Source organism: Chiloscyllium plagiosum, unplaced genomic scaffold (genome assembly GCF_037043375.1).
Source record: "Chiloscyllium plagiosum isolate Xiang-an unplaced genomic scaffold, Cpla_swu_hap1 HiC_scaffold_10, whole genome shotgun sequence".
NCBI lineage: Eukaryota > Metazoa > Chordata > Chondrichthyes > Orectolobiformes > Hemiscylliidae > Chiloscyllium > Chiloscyllium plagiosum.
This window is the reverse complement of record NW_028270148.1, coordinates 37,189,263-37,208,094: the sequence shown is the minus strand read 5'-3', so window position 1 is coordinate 37,208,094 and position 18,832 is coordinate 37,189,263. Positions and strand designations below refer to the sequence as shown.

Genomic DNA, 18,832 nt, shown 5'->3' with positions numbered 1-18,832 from the left:
AGTGACAAAGGTTCATGTTACAGATAGCCAACTCTCTGTACCACATTCCAGAGGTTAAGTGGAAAGTCATTAACAAATCCCTTTGTAGGATGCATGTAATTTGCAATTTTACTGTTCAAGGATTTTTTTTCTTGGAGTTGATTATTTTGTAGCAGGTTACAACACAATAATAAACATTCCTGACCCATCAGGAGGTACTTGGGACAAAAACAGAAATTGCTGGAGAAACTCAGGAGGTCTGGCATATCTGTAGAGAGAAAGCAGAGTCTAGTTACCCTTCTTCAAGAACCTGGAATGTTGACTGTCTAACTGACCTTGAAATCGAGTGAGGGATTCTGGATAATCCAAGATGCAGGACCTGAAAAAATGGTGGCTGTAAGAGCTGCTCCTTGTTTGAGCTATTATAGGTGTTGGAGCTGATTTCGCCAAATTCCAGGAGCAGTAATTACTATTTTATAAGCTGGTTCATTGTTTTGGAACTTCGGGAGAAAAAAAATCAAAATAATGGCATGTTAGAAGAGAGACAAAGGCAGGGACCACATGGTCTGTGTGTGTGTGTGTGTGTTTATGTGTATATGTGTGTGTGTGACACAGAGAGAGAGAGAGAAAGAAACCGACACTGCTCTCTGTCAAAGGGACCTAAGGGGCAACTTTTTCATGCAAAGTATGGTGCGGTTAAGGAATGCGGTGTCAGAGGAAGTGGTGGATGGTGTAAATTATAACATTTAAAAGGCATCTAAATGGATACATGAATAGGAATGGTTTAGAGGGATATGGGTCAGGTGCTGCCAAATGGGACTAGATTATTTTAGGATATCTAGTCGGCATGGATGTGTTGGACTGAAGGGTTTCTTTCCATGCTGTATATCTCCATGCTGTTTGATTTTGTGTGTCGCTGGACATCGGAGTGCATCTGGGAAAATTAACAAACAGTGAAATTCACAACTAATCTTGGAGGAACTGTTGGGCGAAGTTCACAGCACAGAATCAGATAAGTTAATAAGTCTGTCCAAGAGAAAGGCTGTATTAGTGAGGACAGTGGGTTCTTTCTTGATTATATGTTTTTGGAGATAAGTCTCTTGATTAAACTTAAAATATAAGCCATAGCTATTAATTTAACCTGGTGCAGTGTTTGTAGAGGAATAAGACGATGTTATTTTCTGGGTCTGTAGATTGTGAAGGAGCAAAAATGGCCTTTGCAGTGATATGTACTTCTTGTCAGATGTGGAGTTTAAAGAGAGTTTAAGGATTACTGCGGATTATATCCGCCATAAATGCTGTTGGATTCGCATCCAATCAGATCGAGTGGATTGGTTGGAGAGACAGTTAGAAGCGATGAGGAATTTGCAACAGCAACAGTATGTGATGGATGGCAGTAATAGGAAGGGGGGAAAGTCTCAGATACAGTCACATAGATGGGTTAACTCCAGGAAGGGTAAGAGAGGTAGGCAGCTCGTGCAGGAGTCTTTTGTGGATATACCCATTTCAAACAGGTATGCTGTTTTAGAAAATGTAGGGGGTGATGGATTCTCAGGGGAACATAGCACAAAAAGCCAAGTTTCTGGTATTGAGACTGGCTGTAATGCAACGAAGGATATGCCGGCTTTCAAGAGATCAGTTGTGTTGGGGGGATTCTGTAGTCAGAGGTACAGACAGATGTTTCTGTGGCCAGCAGAGAAAAAGCAGAATGGTGTGTTGTTTCCCTGGTGCCAGGATCAAGGATATCTCAGAGAGGGTGCAGAATGTTCTCACGGGGGAGAGGGGCAAGCAGGAAGTCATTGTCCACATTGGAACCAATGATATAGGAAAGAAAAAGGTTGAGATTCTGAAGGGAGATTACAGAGAGTTAGGCAGAAATTTAAAAAGGAGGTCCTCAAGGGTAGTAATATCTGGATTTATCCCGGTGCTACGAGCTAGTGAGGGCAGGAATAGGAGGATAGAGCAGATGAATGCATGGCTGAGGAGCTGGTGTATGGGAGAAGGATTCACATTTTTGAACCATTGGAATCTCTTTTGGGGTAGAAGTGACCTGTACAAGAAGGACGGATTGCACCTAAATTGGAAGGGGACTAATATACTGGCAGGGAAATTTGCTAGAACTGCTTGGGAGGATTTAAACTAGTAAGGTGGGGGGGTGGGACACAGGGAGATAGTGAGGAAAGAGATCGATCTGAGACGGGCACAGCTGAGAACAGAAGTGAGTCAAACAGTCAGGGCAGGCAGGGACAAGGTAGGACTAATAAATTAAACTGCATTTATTTCAATGCAAGGGGCCTAACATGGAAGGCAGATGAACTCAGGGCATGGTTAGGAACATGGGACTAGGATATCATAGCAATTACAGAAACATGGCTCAGAGATGGGCAGGACTGGCAGCTTAATGTTCCAGGATACAAATGCTACAGGAAGGATAGAAAGGGAGGCAAGACAGGAGGGGGAGTGGTATTTTTGATAAGGGATAACATTACAGCTGTGCTGAGGGAGGATATTCCCGGAAATACATCCAGGTAAGTTATTTGGGTGGAACTGAGAAATAAGAAAGGGATGATCATCTTATTGGGATTGTATTATAGACCCTCTAATAGTCAGAGGGAAATTGAGAAACAAACTTGTAAGGAGAGCTCGGCTATCTGTAAGAATAATAGGGTAGTTATGGTAGGAGATTTTAACTTTCCAAACATCGACTGGGACTGCCACAGTGTTAAAGGTTTAGATGGAGAGGAATTTCTTAAGTGCGTACAAGACAATTTTCTGATTCAGTATGTGGATGTACCTAGTAGAGAAGGTGCAAAACTTGACCTACTCTTGGGAAATAAGGCAGGGCAGGTGACTGAGGTGTCAGTGGGGGAGCATTTTGGGGCCAGCGACCATAATTCTATTCGTTTTAAAATAGTGATGGAAAAGGATAGACCAGATCTAAAAGTTGAAGTTCTAAACTGGAGAAAGGACATTTTTGACAATATTAGGCAAGAACTTTTGAAAGCTGATTGGAGGCAGATGCTCACAGGTGAAGGGACGGCTGGAAAATGGGAAGCCTTCAGAAATGAGATAACAAGAATCCAGAGAAAGTATATTCCTGTCAGAGTGAAAGGGAAGGCTAGTAGGTATAGGGAATGCTGGATGACTAAAGAAATTGAGGGTTTGGTTAAGAAAAAGAAGGAAGCATATGTCAGGTACAGGCAGGATTGATCGAGTGAATCCTTAGAAGTGTATAAAGGAAGTAGGAGTATACTTAAGAGGGAAATAAGGAGGGCGAAAAGGGGATATGAGATAGCTTTGGCAAATAGAATTAAGGAGAATCCAAAGGGTTTTTACAAATACATTAAGGACAAAAGGGTAACTAGGGAGAGAATAGGGCCACTCAAAGATCAACAAGGCGGCCTTTGTGTGGAGTCGCAGAAAATGGGGGAGATACTAAATGAGTATTTTGCATCAGTGTTCACTGTGGAAAAGGATATGGAAGATATAGACTGTAGGGAAATAGATGGTGACATCTTGCAAAATGTCCATATTACAGAGGAGGAAGTGCTGGATGTCTTGAAACGCATAAAGGTGGATAAATGCCCAGGACCTGATCAGGTGTACCCTAGAACTCTGTGGGAAGCTCGAGAAGTTATTGCTGGACCTCTTGCTAAGATTTTTGTATCATGGATAGTCACAGGTAAGGTGCTGGTAGACTGGAGGTTGGCTAAAGTGGTGCCACTGTTTAAAAAGGTGGTAAGTACAAGCCAGGGAACTATAGACCAGTGAGCCTGACGTTGGTGGTGGGCAAGTTGTTGGAGGGAATCCTGAGGGATGGGATGAACATGTATTTGGAAAGGCAAGGACTGATTTGGGATAGTCAACGTGGCTTTGTGCGTGGGAAATCATGTCTCACAAACTTGATTGAGATTTTGAAGAAGTAACAAAGAAGATTGATGAGGGCAGAACAGTAAATGTGATCTATACGGACTTCAGTAAGGCTTTAACAAGGTTCCCCATGGGAGACTGATTAGCAAGGTTAGATCTCATGGAATACAGGGAGAACTAGCCATTTGGATACAGAACTGGCTCAAAGGTAGAAGACAGAGGGTGGTGGTGGAGGGTTGTTTTTCAGACTGGAGGCCTGTGACCAGTGGAGTGCCACAAGGATCGGTGCTGGGCCCTCTATTTTTTGTCATTTACATAAATGATTTGGATGTAAGCATAAGAGGTACAGTTAGTAAGTTTGCAGATTACACCAAAATTGGAGGTGTAGTGGATAGCGAAGAGGGTTACCTCAGATTACAACAGGATCTGGACCAGATGGGCCAATGGGCTGAGAAGTGGCAGATGGAGTTTAATTCAGTTAAATGTGAGGTTCTGCATTTTGGGAAAGCAAATCTTAGCAGGATTTATACACTTAATGTTAAGGTCCTAGGGAGTTTTCCTGAACAAAGACACCTTGGAGTGCAGGTTCATAGCTCCTTGAAAGTGGAGTCACAGGTAGATAGTGAAGAAGGTGTTTGGTATGCTTTCCTTTATTGGTCAGAGCATTGAGTATAGGAGTTGGGAGGTCATATTGCTGCTGTACAGGACATTGGTCAGGCCACTGTTGGAATATTGCATGCAATTCTGGTCTCCTTCCTATCGGAAAGGTGTTGTGGAACTTGAAAGGGTTCAGAAAAGATTTACAAGCATGTTGCCAGGGTTGGAGGATCTGAGCTACAGGGAGAGGCGGAACAGGCTGGGGCTGTTTTCCCTGGAGCATCGGAGGCTGAGGGGTGACCTTATAGAGGTATATAAAATTATGAGGGGCATGGATAGGATAAAAAGACAAAGTCTTTTCCCTGGGATCGGGGAGTCCAGAACTAAAGGGCATAGGTTTAGGTTGAGAGGGTAAAGATATGAAAGAGACTTAAGGGGCAACTATTTCAGTCAGAGGGTGGTACGTGTATGGAATGAGCTGCCAGAGGATGTGATGGAGGCTGGTACAATTGCAACATTTAAGAGGCATTTGAATGGGTATATGAATAGGAAAGGTTTGGAGGGATATGGGCCAGGTGCTGGCAGGTGGGACTAGATTGGATTGGGATATCTAGTCGGCATGGACGGGTTGGACAGAAGGGTCTGTTTCCATGCTGTACATCTCTATGACTCTATGACTCCTGAGAAGTTTCCGGAAGATTTTTGCTAAGTCCAGTTACATGATTACAGCAGCCGTCTTCATTGGTCTGTCTGTTTTAAACAAACCACTAAAAGTATAGATATTTATATATGGTAATATAAGCATTAGAATTGATTCTTACTCCTTTCATGGCAATAAAAAATTATAAGAATATGTCTCACATAGAAATGAACGAAGACTGGATCTAGGCTATCTCCTATGACCTTTATTATTCATTATTCCACCAATGTTTAGAGAAAAATGTAAGAGGAGCTTCATCAAGTGCACTCGAGATGTCAGTCTAAAAATTGTAGCAAGAAACTAATTTGACATCTAAAGTTAAAGATATTGAACAGTTGGTGAACAGTTGAGAAATGATACAATCAAAATTCCTTCTATTCCGTAGTCAAACACAATAAAGCCATGGGAATGAGTACATATTGATATCGAGTGGAAAGGAATGAGTACTTTGGTTCAGTTGACAGCTGCAGAAAACAGTGAAATGTTGAGCAATACCGGGTCGTTCACCTTGCGAGTTAGTATTTACAACTTACTCCTCAGACAGGGCTTAGTTTGCTTAAGCCTGCTGTCAAAAGCAAAGAAAAAGAAATGCAAGACAAAATGAAGATGAGTCATGATAGACCAGGTATGAAACTCAGAGAGAAATCAGAGTATATGTTTCTAGGGAAGGGTCACCAGACCTGAAATGTTAACGCTGATTTCTTTGCACAGATGCTGAGCTTTTCCAGTAACCTCTGTTTTTGTTTCAAATTTACAGTATCCACAGTTCTTTCGGTATTTATGAAACTTAGAGAGTTTAGTATTGGTTAAAAAGCCTTGGCAAAAGAATACAAAAATGATGAGAAACCTGTCATTTCAAATTATAAGTTAGTTTTATATAAACTGGATTTTGTTCATTCCCTTTGTGCATGCTGGTGTATGGACTAAATCTAATTCTGGTGTATTTCTTGACTGAGGAAATCAGATGAGAAAATATTTGATTAAGTGAGTTACGATAGACACCTCTACCTGCATAGCATGCCATTCCTGATTTTCAGGTCACAAGCAACACAAAAAATCTGTTTGTTTTATCTATAATCACAATTTGTGCTCATTAATTTAAATTAGCAATTCAAATAATTTCCAATGATGGCATAATTACAATAGTCAGTCATATGCTAACCCACCAAAAAAGGTGCTCAGAGCTATTCATTTAAAGAGCCCAAGGGCAAGTCCTGAAACAGTCCTGCTTTTATTTATTCACTTACATCAGAGTTGCCAACCCTTTGATTATACAGCATGAGAAATGCATTTTATGCGTCTCCAACACTCACTGATCCCTGCCCATTTTAATTTGCCTTGTAATGAGTTCCATCTCCTTTGTTCTGTGCACATGAAATGGTTCTACATGTACGTAGATGCAATAGAGTGCAAGGCTCTATAATTTGTTTGTTGATACCCAAATCATTTTGCAGCTTTGCATAGTTTCTCAAGCATCATATTCTGCTCAATCTTCTGCTCCATGTTTATCCTTCTGATCCAAATATACATGACTCACAGAGGTCACAACAAGTGCAGGGGAAAATATTTTTATACCTACTTGCCATTTTGACAAATAGAGGTATCTTTTGAACTAAAAATTGAAAAACTCAATGAAAATGATAGAAAAGTTGACACAGAAGGCAGAAATAATTTTGTCACTTGAGATATCCCTTGTGATATTGCCAAGAACTGCAGCACATACAGATTCAGTTTTTGAGAAGTCTCTGATTTCTTTACATTTGAAGTATTCAGTTTGCTCAGGATAGCAGGGAGTGATGAAAAGTACATCTCACAGTGTATCTGAAACTGATCTTTAAATCGTATGGGTGCCCAAGCTACAAAAAGTTTCTTTACTTTATATAGAAGTCAACATACTAACTTTCACCTTGGAAAATATAATTACTTAACTAGAAGCAAAACACATCCAAGTGACTTGCACATAATCATATGACAAATGATTGCAATTTTCCATTACAATGTATTGTTCGGGACGAATGGCATGGCTAAATAATGTAAAAGAAACCCCATGAAGCGTAATGTTGAATCTGAGAGGGTCACCTTTTGTTCTGTACAAATGAATCGCTCATATTTTTCTCAATAAATCATTTATATTGAATTTTATTTACAGACGAGTACAATTATCTCACCTAACATTATTTTATCACTGATGACGCCCTCTTCATGAAAGCAATTTTCATCTTGGTAATTCCAGGCTGTTACTATTCGCATTTGCAATATATACTCACTGTGCACTGTTACTTAAAGCAGATCATAAACATGGTGATAAATTCAACTCAGTTTCCACAAGTCATACAGGATCCTAATCAGATGGGCCAATGGGCTGAGCAGTGGCAGATTAAATTTAATTTAGATAAATGCGAGGTGCTGCATTTTGGAAAAGCAAATCAGAACAGGACTTATATACTTAGTAGTAAGGTCCTCGGGACTGTTGCTGAACAAAGAGACCTTGGAATGTAGGATCATAGTTCCATGAAAGTAGAGTCACAGGTATATAGGATAGTGAAGAAGGTGTTTGGTATGCTTTCCTTTATTGGTCAGAGTATTGAGTACAGGAGTTGAGAGGTCTTGTTGTGATTGTCCAGGACATTGGTTAGGCCACTTTTGGAATATTGTGTGCAATTCTGGTCTCGTCGCTATCAGAAGGATGTTGTGAAACTTGAAATGGTTCAGGAAAGATTTACAAGGATGTTGCCAGGGTTGGACGATTTGTGTTATTGGGGGAGGCTGAATAGCTGGTGCTGTTGTCCCTGGAGCATCTGAGGCTGAGGGGTGACTTTATAGAGGTTTATAAAATCATGAGGGGCATGAATAGGATAAATAGACAAAGACTTTTCCCTGGGGTGTGGAGACCAGAACTAGAGGGCATTAGTTTAAGGTGATAGGGAAAAGATATAAACGGGACCTAAGGGGTGACCATTTCATGCAGAAGGTGGTGCGTGTATGGAATGCACTGCCAGAGGAAGTGACGGAGGCTGGTACAATTTCAGCATTTAAAAGGCATCTGGATGGGTATATGAATAGGAAGGCTTTAGAGGGATATGGGCCAAGTGCTGGAAATGGGATTAGATTAGATTAGATTACTTAGATTACTGACAGTGTGGAAACAGGCCCTTCAGCCCAACAAGTCCACACCGACCCGCCGAAGCGTAACCCACCCAGACTCATTCCCCTACATTTACCCCTTCACCTAACACTACGGGAAATTTAGCATGGCCAATTTGCCTAACCTGCACATTTTTATTTGGATTGTGGGAGGAAACCAGAGCACCCGGAGGAAACCCATGCAGACACGGGGAGAATGTGCAAACTCCACACAGTCTGTCGCCTGAGGCGGGAATTGAACCCGGGTCTCTGGCGCTGGATTAGGTTAGGATATCTGATCAGCATGGATGCGTTGGACTGAAGGGTCTGTCTCCGTGCTGTACTTCTCTATGAGTCTATATCGGAGCAAGTAACAGGAATGGTAACTACTGAAGGATTTTCCCTAGTCCAAGGGAATATCATCTGAATATCCCTGACAACCTCTTGCTGTAATCAGTCTGTCCCCTGCCCACTAACTGTAGAAAGCTTTACTTCCTGTATACACGGTGATAAGATCATCCAGAATGTTTTATGAAGATGGGCAGCGGCTCACGATGCCTGCATCCTGCACCACGATGTTGTGGTGAGAAGCAATTTGCTGGAGACTAGAAATGAGGGATTTCCCTCACAGACCTTGGCTGATGACTCAATACATTTTGTCAGAGATCAGATATAAAATATCCATGACTCAACTGAGCAGTCATTTGGTGTTTTTTAAATCAGAATTTGGATTCCTGGACCTGTGTGAGAGACAGGGAAGGTGGGGGTATCCTGTAGTACAGCTTTGAGAGACTGTCAAGGTCCAAGATAGTCTGCCATCTCCTGCACAATATTGCCAGGTCATGAGAGTCACAGCAACTAACAGACAGAGAGAGAATGTTCAGCCACTTGAACAGGGTTGAAACAGATTAACCAGGGGACGCAGGGTTATCCATGAACTGAGAGCCATTTCAGAAAATATTTAAGATTCAACCACATTGCTGTAAGTCTGGCATCACATATAGGCCACACCAGGTAAGAAAGGCAGATTTCTTTCCCTAAAGGACATTAGTGAACCAGATGGATTTTGACAACAATGGAAGATACAATACCAAGACATGCTTTGAATTCCAGATTTACTAATTGAATTTAAATAGCACCAGCTGCCAGGGTGAGATTTGAACCCATCTCCCCAGAGCATGAATCTAAGCTTCAGCATTGCTAATCGACACGACATGACTATCTCCCCCGAGGGGGATTTTGAAAATTAGCCCACAGCTGCATGCCAGTAACTCACGTAACATTGCTTTTCCTAAACTGCTCTACCATGTCCTCACCATTTCCTGCTCAGAACTAATCCATCCCACACCCTAGCAAAGAGCTTCCATCACTCTATCATCCATTCACTTTGCCTTGCTTTATCAGATTCACAGGTCCTTTAAAAAAGTCTCAGGAGACTAGATAAGAAAGAAATAGTTTTACACTTAATTCATATTCATAAATGCAGACCCAGTGTATCCAGTCAATGCCTCTTCACATCGCTCTTTAATGCCGTGCTACTCCACAGGCTTGAGCACATAACACGCAAGGCTGCTAAGAAATTTAAGCATAGCATTCACTTCATTGCAGTGTGGCATGGCTAGTGTTACCCCTGCAGCACCACATGACTCAATACTTTCCAAAATTAGAAAAGTGAGTAGCTCCGTCTGTCTCAAGTAGTTAGCAACAGAATTACCGAATACTTTAAGGCACCATTAACAGCTAACATAATCCATAATGATCACAGTCTTCCCCTTCTATCCATGCTAACATATTGCACTGAAAGAACTTGAGTTAGAATGAACAGGAGGGTCCATCTTCAAAAATGCTTTAAGGATATAACAGAGAAAACATAGTCTACCCTCATGGACCACATCCATAAAAAATCAGCATTGCAAAAGCTGCACTATTGAGTTGATGTTTACGGCTGCATTGCCTTGCAATCACTTGAAGGAAACATTACTGTAGAACATGTGCTTTCAGGGTAACGAATGATATTCTAAAAGGGAAAATTAAAATAATTCTCTGAGCAAATCAGAGATTTTCTGAAGTTCCATATCAGTGCTGCAATTGACAGCTTGGAAATTTTCCACAAATGTCGTGAATGGCACTAGTGAGACTGCAACAGATCAGTATCTGGGAGACTTGCAGGAACAGTTGAAGCTGGTAACAGTGGGTGTATGAGAGCAGATTAAAAATCAGATTATCTTCAATCAGGTATTTCTGTTTTTCTCTCAATTGCCTGCGCCCTCTTGCTTGGCTTATTTTCAAGAAAGGTGACAGAGATAAACCAGGGAACGATAGACCAGTGAGTCTTGCAAAAGTAGCAGGTAGACTATTTAAGAAAATTCTGAAGGGAGAGAATTAATCTCTACTTGGAGGAGCAAAGTTTAATCAGGGATAGTCAGCATGGCTTTGTCAGAGGCAAGTCATGCCTAACAAATCTGGTTGAATTTTCAAGCAAGTGACCAGTTGTCAGTTGAGGATAGTGCAATTGATGTAGTGTATTTGGATTTCAGCAAAGTCTTTCACAAGATCTCACCTGATGGCAGACTGATAAAGAAAGTATTTGCACATGAGATCCAGGGTAACTTGGTAAATTGGATCCAAAATTAGTTTCATAGCAAGAGACAGAGCGTTGTGTAGAAGGCTGTGGAGGCTGGTGTCCAGAGGCATGCCACAGAGACCAGTTGGCTAACTTACTGTTCATGAGGAGATACAGATGAGAATGTGGAGGGGCGATAATTAAGTCTGTGGATTGGCTGGGTGGTTAACAGTGAGGAAGTAGTTCTTAGGTTACTGGAAGAAAGGGATAGGTTAGTCAGATGGGCAGATCAGCGGCAAATGGAATTTAACCCCAGGACAGTAAGTGTGAGGAAATGTACTTTGGAAGAAGCAACGAGACAAGGAAGTTCTCCATGAATGGTGGGACACTAAGAAGCTCAGAGGAATGAGGCATCCTGGAGTGCTATTCCACAGATTCTTGAAGGTGGTAGGTCATGGTAATGGGGTCCTTAAGAAGGCATATTGTCTTTATCAGTTGAGCATAGATTACAAGGCAAGGGAAGTTATGGGGAGCTGCACAAAACTTTGGTTAGGCCACAGCTAGAATGCTATGTGCAATTCTGATTGGAAGGTTGTGGTTGCACTGGAGGAGGCGCAGAGGAGATTCATCAAAATGTTACCTGGTATGGAGCGCTTTAGCTTTGATGAGAGATTGGATAAGCTTGATTGCTTTGGAACAGAGAAGGTTATAGAGAAGGTTAAAGGGAGACCTGATATAGATTTATAAGATAATGAGGGGCATGGACAGGGTGAATTGAAAGCAGCAGTTTTCCTTGGTTGAAGTGTTAGTAACAAGGGGACACAATTTTAAGATGAATAGTATGAAGTTTAGAGGGGAGGTGAAGAACTGGTTTTTCATCCAGAGGGTGTTGGAAATCTGAAATGCACTACCTGGGAGGAAGAAGGTAACCTCACAAAATTTACGAAGTACATGAGTGAACACTTGAACTGTCATAACATCCAAGGCAATGGGCCTTGTGCTGGAAAGTGGGACAAGAATAGATTTAAAGTAGTTTTGTAGGTGCAGGCTTGTTGGGCAAACAGCCTCTTCTGTACTGTAGGATTCTTTGATTCTATAAGTATGTTCACGCCCTGTCACAGGGCTTGTTCCATGCAGTGCCTCTTGTACTCACCAAACATCAATAAGCAGTAAGTCAGGTAGACAGATAAGTAGACTTTACGTGCATCATAACCAAGTTAGACCCTGTCTTCTGTCAATGCACACACATGCATGGCTCAATGGGCCACCAGCAAAAACCCTGGAATGACTTTTGTCCTTTTAGCTAGGGACGTGGAGGGTACTTGCAATTTACTGCTATTTGAGTCAAAATGAATTAAAATAGCACAGATCCCCAAATAAAACTCAGTATTTTCCTGATTTAAGACCATAAGACATAGGAGCGGAAGTAAGGCCATTCGGCCCATCGAGTCCACTCCGCCATTCAATCATGGCATTTGACATAGACAGTTGTTCCTAAGATGAATTAGACAGTACTTACCTTTATGCTGAAAATACTCCTCATACAATCATAATGTGTTAGTTTTTTGGAATAGCAGTGTATTTCCACCTGTATATATTGTGGTGAATGAAGCGTTATTCCATAAACACATACCTTTGTCTGGAAGCAGCAAAATAGTTGGGTCAGGTAAGGGTGCTTTCTTGCTAATGCCAGTATCCTTTTCTCAGTCATTGTGCAGTCCACGTCATCATCCTGGAGAATTACATCTTTCTTTAGCACCTTTACAGCATAGACTTCATCTGTACCTTTTAGCTCAGCCAGCATGACCTACAATGTACAAACAAAAGCAGTGGCATTAGTACTCTATTACAAGAACTGGGCCCAGAGACGTAGAATCCAAGGGAGAGCTTTCCTGGCCCCACAAAGACTGCATCGGGCGTAGGGAGAATGTGATTGGAAAATAGCGGGGAGCCTCATCAGAATGGCTTCCCAACACATTCCAGCAGTTGGGAACATTTCCCCGCATTGGACTGGGGTGTAGATTGGTTGCCCATTCTATGGAGGTGCATAACAAATGTAAATACTTAAGGTTCAATTGGGAATTACCTTTCAGGCTCACAGGCATCTGCCAAAGGGGGAGCAAGACAAGCTGGAAGCTCCAATGCCCCAATAGCACGGCCTCAGGACGGGACGGCCGCCCATGTGGACAAAAAACTCCTTCCCAGAGAGCATTCCTCTCCATTACCAAGGATATTCAGCACTGCCTGTCCTATGCTGTTAGTTTAATTTTAGCAAGTCCCGGCTTGCCCCAAAAAGTCCACCTCTGAAGATACCTAAACCATGTCGTCTTCGGGAATATTGTTACCAGCAAGTGTAGGCTTGAGACCTCCAATTCATCCTGACATTGCAGCCCCAAAACTGATGGGAAGTCTCACTCCCAGTGTTCCATTCATACTGCCATAAAACATTTTCAGAAAGATAATGTTGGATAGGTAGATACAATGAGGATATTTTGTCCTACATGACTATCGTGGATCGTGACGTTGGAGAGGACATGAAACAGACAGTTTCTCCCTGGGTAAGGCTCCCATTTCTCTGAAAGTACAAGTCTCATTTATTAAAACTAATCTGGGCTCTGGGTGGCAGAAGTTCATTTCATGCTGCTTTCTGCAGAACATACTAGAAGCTTTAGTCCTGAATTGCATTAGGCAATGTCATTAAGTTGCAAGCATGCTTCAAATGCCAATCAGACTGCCAGAGGAGACTCAGTGATGGCACAAAGAAAACACTGGGTTTGCTGCCTTCTTGGTAAGGGCCCTCCAGTAGATGCTGGGGGTGGACTGACTGGGGAGAGTGAGTGAGTAACCAAGAGAAGATTGATGGCTGCCATTTGCTTCTCTAGGCTCCATATTCAGATGAGCCACACAATGAGTTTTAATAAGATGTCAACATCCAGAATACTAATTTATCTCTTCTCTCCATGGTTGTTCACTGATCTGATGAGTGTTTTCAGCATTTTCTGCTTTTATTATGAATAGCTAAACATTGTCTTAGACAAGAACAAAAGAATATAGGAAATAGGAGAAGGAGTAGACCATTTTGCCCTTTGAACTGGTTCCACCATTCAACAAGATCATGGCTGATCTCCTGCCTCAATTCCCCCTATCCTTATTTCATTTAATCCCCAAAATCTCCAAGATATTCACTGACTGAGCATTCACAGCTCTGTGGAGAATTTCAAGGAATCACATTCTTAATATCTCTGTTCCGAATGATTCACGTCTTGTTCTGAGGCTGCAAAGCATGTCCTAGATTCCTCAGTCATTTGGTGCCTACCCTATCAAGCCCTTTTAAGAGTGGTATTCATTTGAATTAGAGCTCCTCTCATTCTTCCAAACTCCGAGAATACAGGCCCAATCTACTCATCCCTCCTCACCCCAGAAACCCATCAAAGTGCACAACTGTTTCAATCCTTCCTGGCAAAAGCATGTCCTTCCTTTGGTCAAATTTGCACACTGGCCTCACTGGTGACCTGGATAACTGCAAAGTTAAAAACCACACAACATCAGGTTATGGTCCAACAGGTTTATTTGGAAGCAACTTGTGGGGTAGGATCATAAGACACAGAATTTATAGCAAAAATCATAGTGTCAATGCAGTGTGTTCAATCTATTGTATCAGTTGGATATAACCTGTTGTTGTGATTTTTAACTTTGTCTACCCCAGTCCAACACCGGCACCTCCACATCATGGATAATTGCAGTAAGACTTCCTTATTCTCATCCTCCAATCCTTTGTAATAAAAACAAACATATCGTCTGTCTTCCTAATTGTTAAAAATCACACAACACCAGGTTATAATCCAACAGGTTTAATTGGAAGCACACTAGCTTTCGGAGCGACGCTCCTTCATCAGGTGATGAAGGAGCGTCGCTCCGAAAGCTCGTGTGCTTCCAATTAAACCTGTTGGACTCTAACCTGGTGTTGTGTGATTTTTAACTTTGTACACCCCAGTCCAACACCGGCATCTCTGAATCATTCCTAATTATTAGCCTGTACCTACATATTCACTTTCTGCAATTCATCTAGGTTTCCCAAATCCTTCTGAATAATGTAAGAATTTCCTCGTCCTTCACCATTCAAAACATATTCTGATTACTTATTTAGTGAGAATTAAGTTTTGTTTAGTTTATTTTGTGAGTAATGACTAATTCACAATTGTATGTCAAAAATTATAAATTGTAAATTATATGTCAAAACAATTATTATGTGCTGTAGTATAGTCTGAGATAAAAATAAATTCCTGGTATTTACAGCTGGATTCAGCACCAGAAGCATTTCTCTCTGGCAGTGATGACTGATGACCTGACCTGCTGTACACAGAAGATGGATGAAGCAGAGGAAAGCACTGCAATACTGACAGCTGCAGTAAAAGTCTATTTGGTATTTGTTTTTTGTTGTTTGTTTACTACTGGATTGAATGGTGGGAGTGGGGGGGGGGGGGGGGGGGGGGGGGGTGAAATCAAGAATCATTTTAAGAACACTGCTTTCCCTCACTGACCATGTAATCCCTTCCTCACCCAAACTCCCATCCAGTGAACCCTGCTCTCCCAAACTGACAGAAATCCCGACTCTCCTGGACTGACGGAGATCCCAACTCCATCGAGAGTGTGGTGCTGGAAAAGCACAGCAGGTCAGGCAGCATCTGAGGAGCAGGAGAAATCGGCGTTTCAGGCAAGAGTCTCTCATCAGGAATATGATTTCTGATGAGAGGCTCTTGCCTGAAACATCGACTCTCCTGGTCCTTGGATACTGCCTGACCTGCTGTGCTTTTCCAGCACCACACTCTTGACTCTAATCTCCAGCATCTGCAGTCCTCACTTTCTCCTAGGAAATCCCCACGCATGACACTCCCAAATGGGATGTGATCCCTAGCAGTGATGGGGAGGTGGGGGTACAGGGGGCGGGGGGAATGAAAAGAGTGCTTGACAGTGATTAGTTGGATTATTGAATATAAAATAAAGTGGTGTTTTCGTGTGTATGTGTGTGTGTGTGTGTGTGTGTGTGTGTGGACAGCTACCTCATGAGGAAACCCACACAGACACAGGGAGAATGTGCAAACTCCACACAGACAGTCGCTTGAGGGTGGAATCGAATTCAGGTGTCTGCTACTGTGAGGCAGTAGTGCGAACCACTGAGCCACTATGCCTAACACTTTTGATATAGAGTTCTTATAGTTTTCTTTAATGAAAATACCTTGAGAATAAGGTAACTCGGATAAATACAGAAGGGAAACTTAACATTCATACGACAGAATGTCTCCTTGATGTGTATGATATTTAAACAAATATTGTGATTCCCTACAGCGCAACACTCACCTTGCCAAAGCTGCCTTTCCCTAATACTTTAATGAAGGAGAAGTCTTCTAAATTATAATGCTTGTTCTGGAACTGTTTCAGCTCTCCATTTTCCCCATTTTCACCAGGTGTTAGCACTTGTGTATCTGCTCCTGCTCCTTTGTGTTCATCTCCTCTATTATCAAATGAAAGTGCCTTTCTAATGTTGTTTTCAAGTTCTTTCAGCTCTGAGGGAACAAAATGGACATTTGAAGTAGGACTTAACTTTGTGTTATCCAAATAAATTTTCACTTGTTACCAAAACACCAGCTCTTTATAATTTGACCTCTTCCACTGCCGCCCTCAAATCTTAGATACACACCACTCTAAACATGAGAAAGCAACATACATTTATAATGCACCATTGAGATACAAGGGAGAGACTAGAAGTTCTTTATCCTCTAATGAAGCATTTTTCTTACATAATGAAGGCATGGAGCTTACTGCTGCACTCCAGGGAATACCACTGCGATTGGTTGTGATGTGGGTGAGATGTACCGGTGATTGTTTGAGAATCATAGGGCTAGATAATATGCCACCCCTCTACCAACCCCACTCCAGCAGAACGTCTGCAGACTAAAGGGCTGGGGGGAAAGGGGGGGGGCCCTTATAAAATACCATCGGTGCTGTGCCTGCTGTCTACAAACCTGCTCCTTGCCCACAGCAACTTTACCAGAGGCTGGGGAGAGCAATTAATACCCATTTAAGGGTTTCATCCCAATGGAGGGTTTTAATCCACGTCGGGATGGGCCTACCCCAAGCATGCAGGACAGTTGCTTTCTCACCTTAAGGCGGCATTGGGACAAGGGGGAGGAATCTCCAGTGTCCATCAGAGACACTGTCCCTGTAAGATCTAGCTCTCAGCCTGCAGGCCTCCCTCTGCCACAACTCCCCGGGGCTTTTCAGCTTGGTCCTGACAAGCTTACAGCTTCGACTCCGTTCCCAGCACTAGGGTAGCTCGCCCTCCCCTCAGCCTCACTGCAGCACCGACACCCCCTCCTCCTCCGGCCACTGACTTGCCAGCGCTCTGAGACAGGACGCCCTGATGCTGAGTGGTTGAGATCCAATCATCCATTAAATAGCAGCAGGACAATGTCTCACGTAAGGCTGGGCTTCCCTGACAATTTTACTAGATGAACTAGGACAACAATGCCCCATTAAATTCAATTCATAGTATTTTACCATTCAGAAGGAGGTTATTTAGTCCATTAGAGCTGTGCAGAACAACCAATTTAACTTTTTTCTCTTCCTTTTTCCTGTCCTTTTCTGGATCACTTCTGGTACAAATATACATCCCTTTCTCTTCTTTAATATATTACAAATTCTGATTTTACACTACATGTGCAAAAATGTATGGTTAATTTTTTTTGTTATTTGCCTTAATTTGAGGCGCTACTGTTTTTGACATGCAGGGCAATGGAATCAGATCTTTACAATTTACTACATTAAAACTCTGGACTGGATTTGAACTTCCCAAGTTGGGTGTGCTGCACCATCTCCTCAGGTGCTGGCAGAAATTTCCAACACCTTCAGGCCACTGTCCAGTAATATGTAACATGCATAGGAACTGAAAACAGCAGCCTGCTCACCGCTCTGAAAACATTAATTAACAAATCATTGTTAACAATTCAACCATATGCAGGTGTTCATTACCTGCTGCATTTTGTGGGTGTTGGATGTTTTAGAAACTTAGAGTCCTTTATATCAGCCATCACAATATCACCAAGTCCTTTATATCAGCCATAATGTAGAGGCTGAAGGACCATTGAACAGATCTGCCTCATAGGCTATGGTTGAATGTACTAGCAGATTCTTGTAGGAAAATTGGTGCATTCGTATAAATTATCTTTTTAAAAATATGTTATGTCTTCACTGAATAATAAAGACTGCTTCTGAGAGCAGGGAGCCTTTACAATTCAAGCCACAACCATGGCACCAGTCCTTTGTTATACGATGCCCCAATATCAGGTACTGAGTATATTATGGTTTCTAAACATAGGCAAAAAAAATTATCCCTGATAATAACTGCAAGGTTGGAAGGGAGCAAAGGGAAGCATTTGTGATCAGGAAGCACCTATAATCGTTCCCACCAGATAGCCATTAATAGGCCATCTCATAGGCTTGTCTGGACACAAGGAGATGGCAGGGATGGGAGCAGGAGCAGGTGGACCATGAGTTTTCATTCTGCCTCCCTCACCTCATCAAGAAATGTAACATCCAGTCCTTAACTTTGAATCCCGTTGTCAAATCTTCTGAGAGAGAGCCTAAAGGGGCCGAAGGTCTCTCGTCTGCAGGTTAATGCATCTCACGTTTTGCCCCAATCAGCAGCCAATAGCTAAGATCAGGTACGTACTGTAGGGATTGGCCAATTGGGTATTTACATTTTACATGATGGCAGATAACATTGATGTACAACTCTGACACTGTAATGACTTGCACCAGCTCCCTTCCCATACCTTCTTGAATGGGCATGTCAGCTCACTACATTGGAAATGCTGTGATCATGTGAAAGTTGCTGCCTCCATCCTCTTTAAATGCAGGAAACTAGAGGCACTTCTTGGTCTTATATGGCAGAGGAAAACCACTTCCTGTTGTAACTAGCATTGTTTCTTGCCGTTAACAAG

The 18,832-nt window shown here is 42.2% G+C and overlaps 1 protein-coding gene across 2 annotated transcripts in view; it reads right to left on the bottom strand.

The window, feature by feature from the left end:
- Positions 1-18,832, bottom strand: part of LOC122552746 (protein kinase C epsilon type) — a 598,788-nt gene that overhangs the window by 178,623 nt on the left and 401,333 nt on the right. For both annotated transcript variants that reach the window (XM_043695660.2, XM_043695661.2), the window contains 2 exons: positions 16,191-16,396; positions 12,466-12,639 (listed from right to left, as the gene is read on the bottom strand). In XM_043695660.2, coding sequence (XP_043551595.1) covers positions 12,466-12,639; positions 16,191-16,396 — 380 coding nt within the window. The remainder of the gene's footprint in view (positions 1-12,465; positions 12,640-16,190; positions 16,397-18,832) is intronic.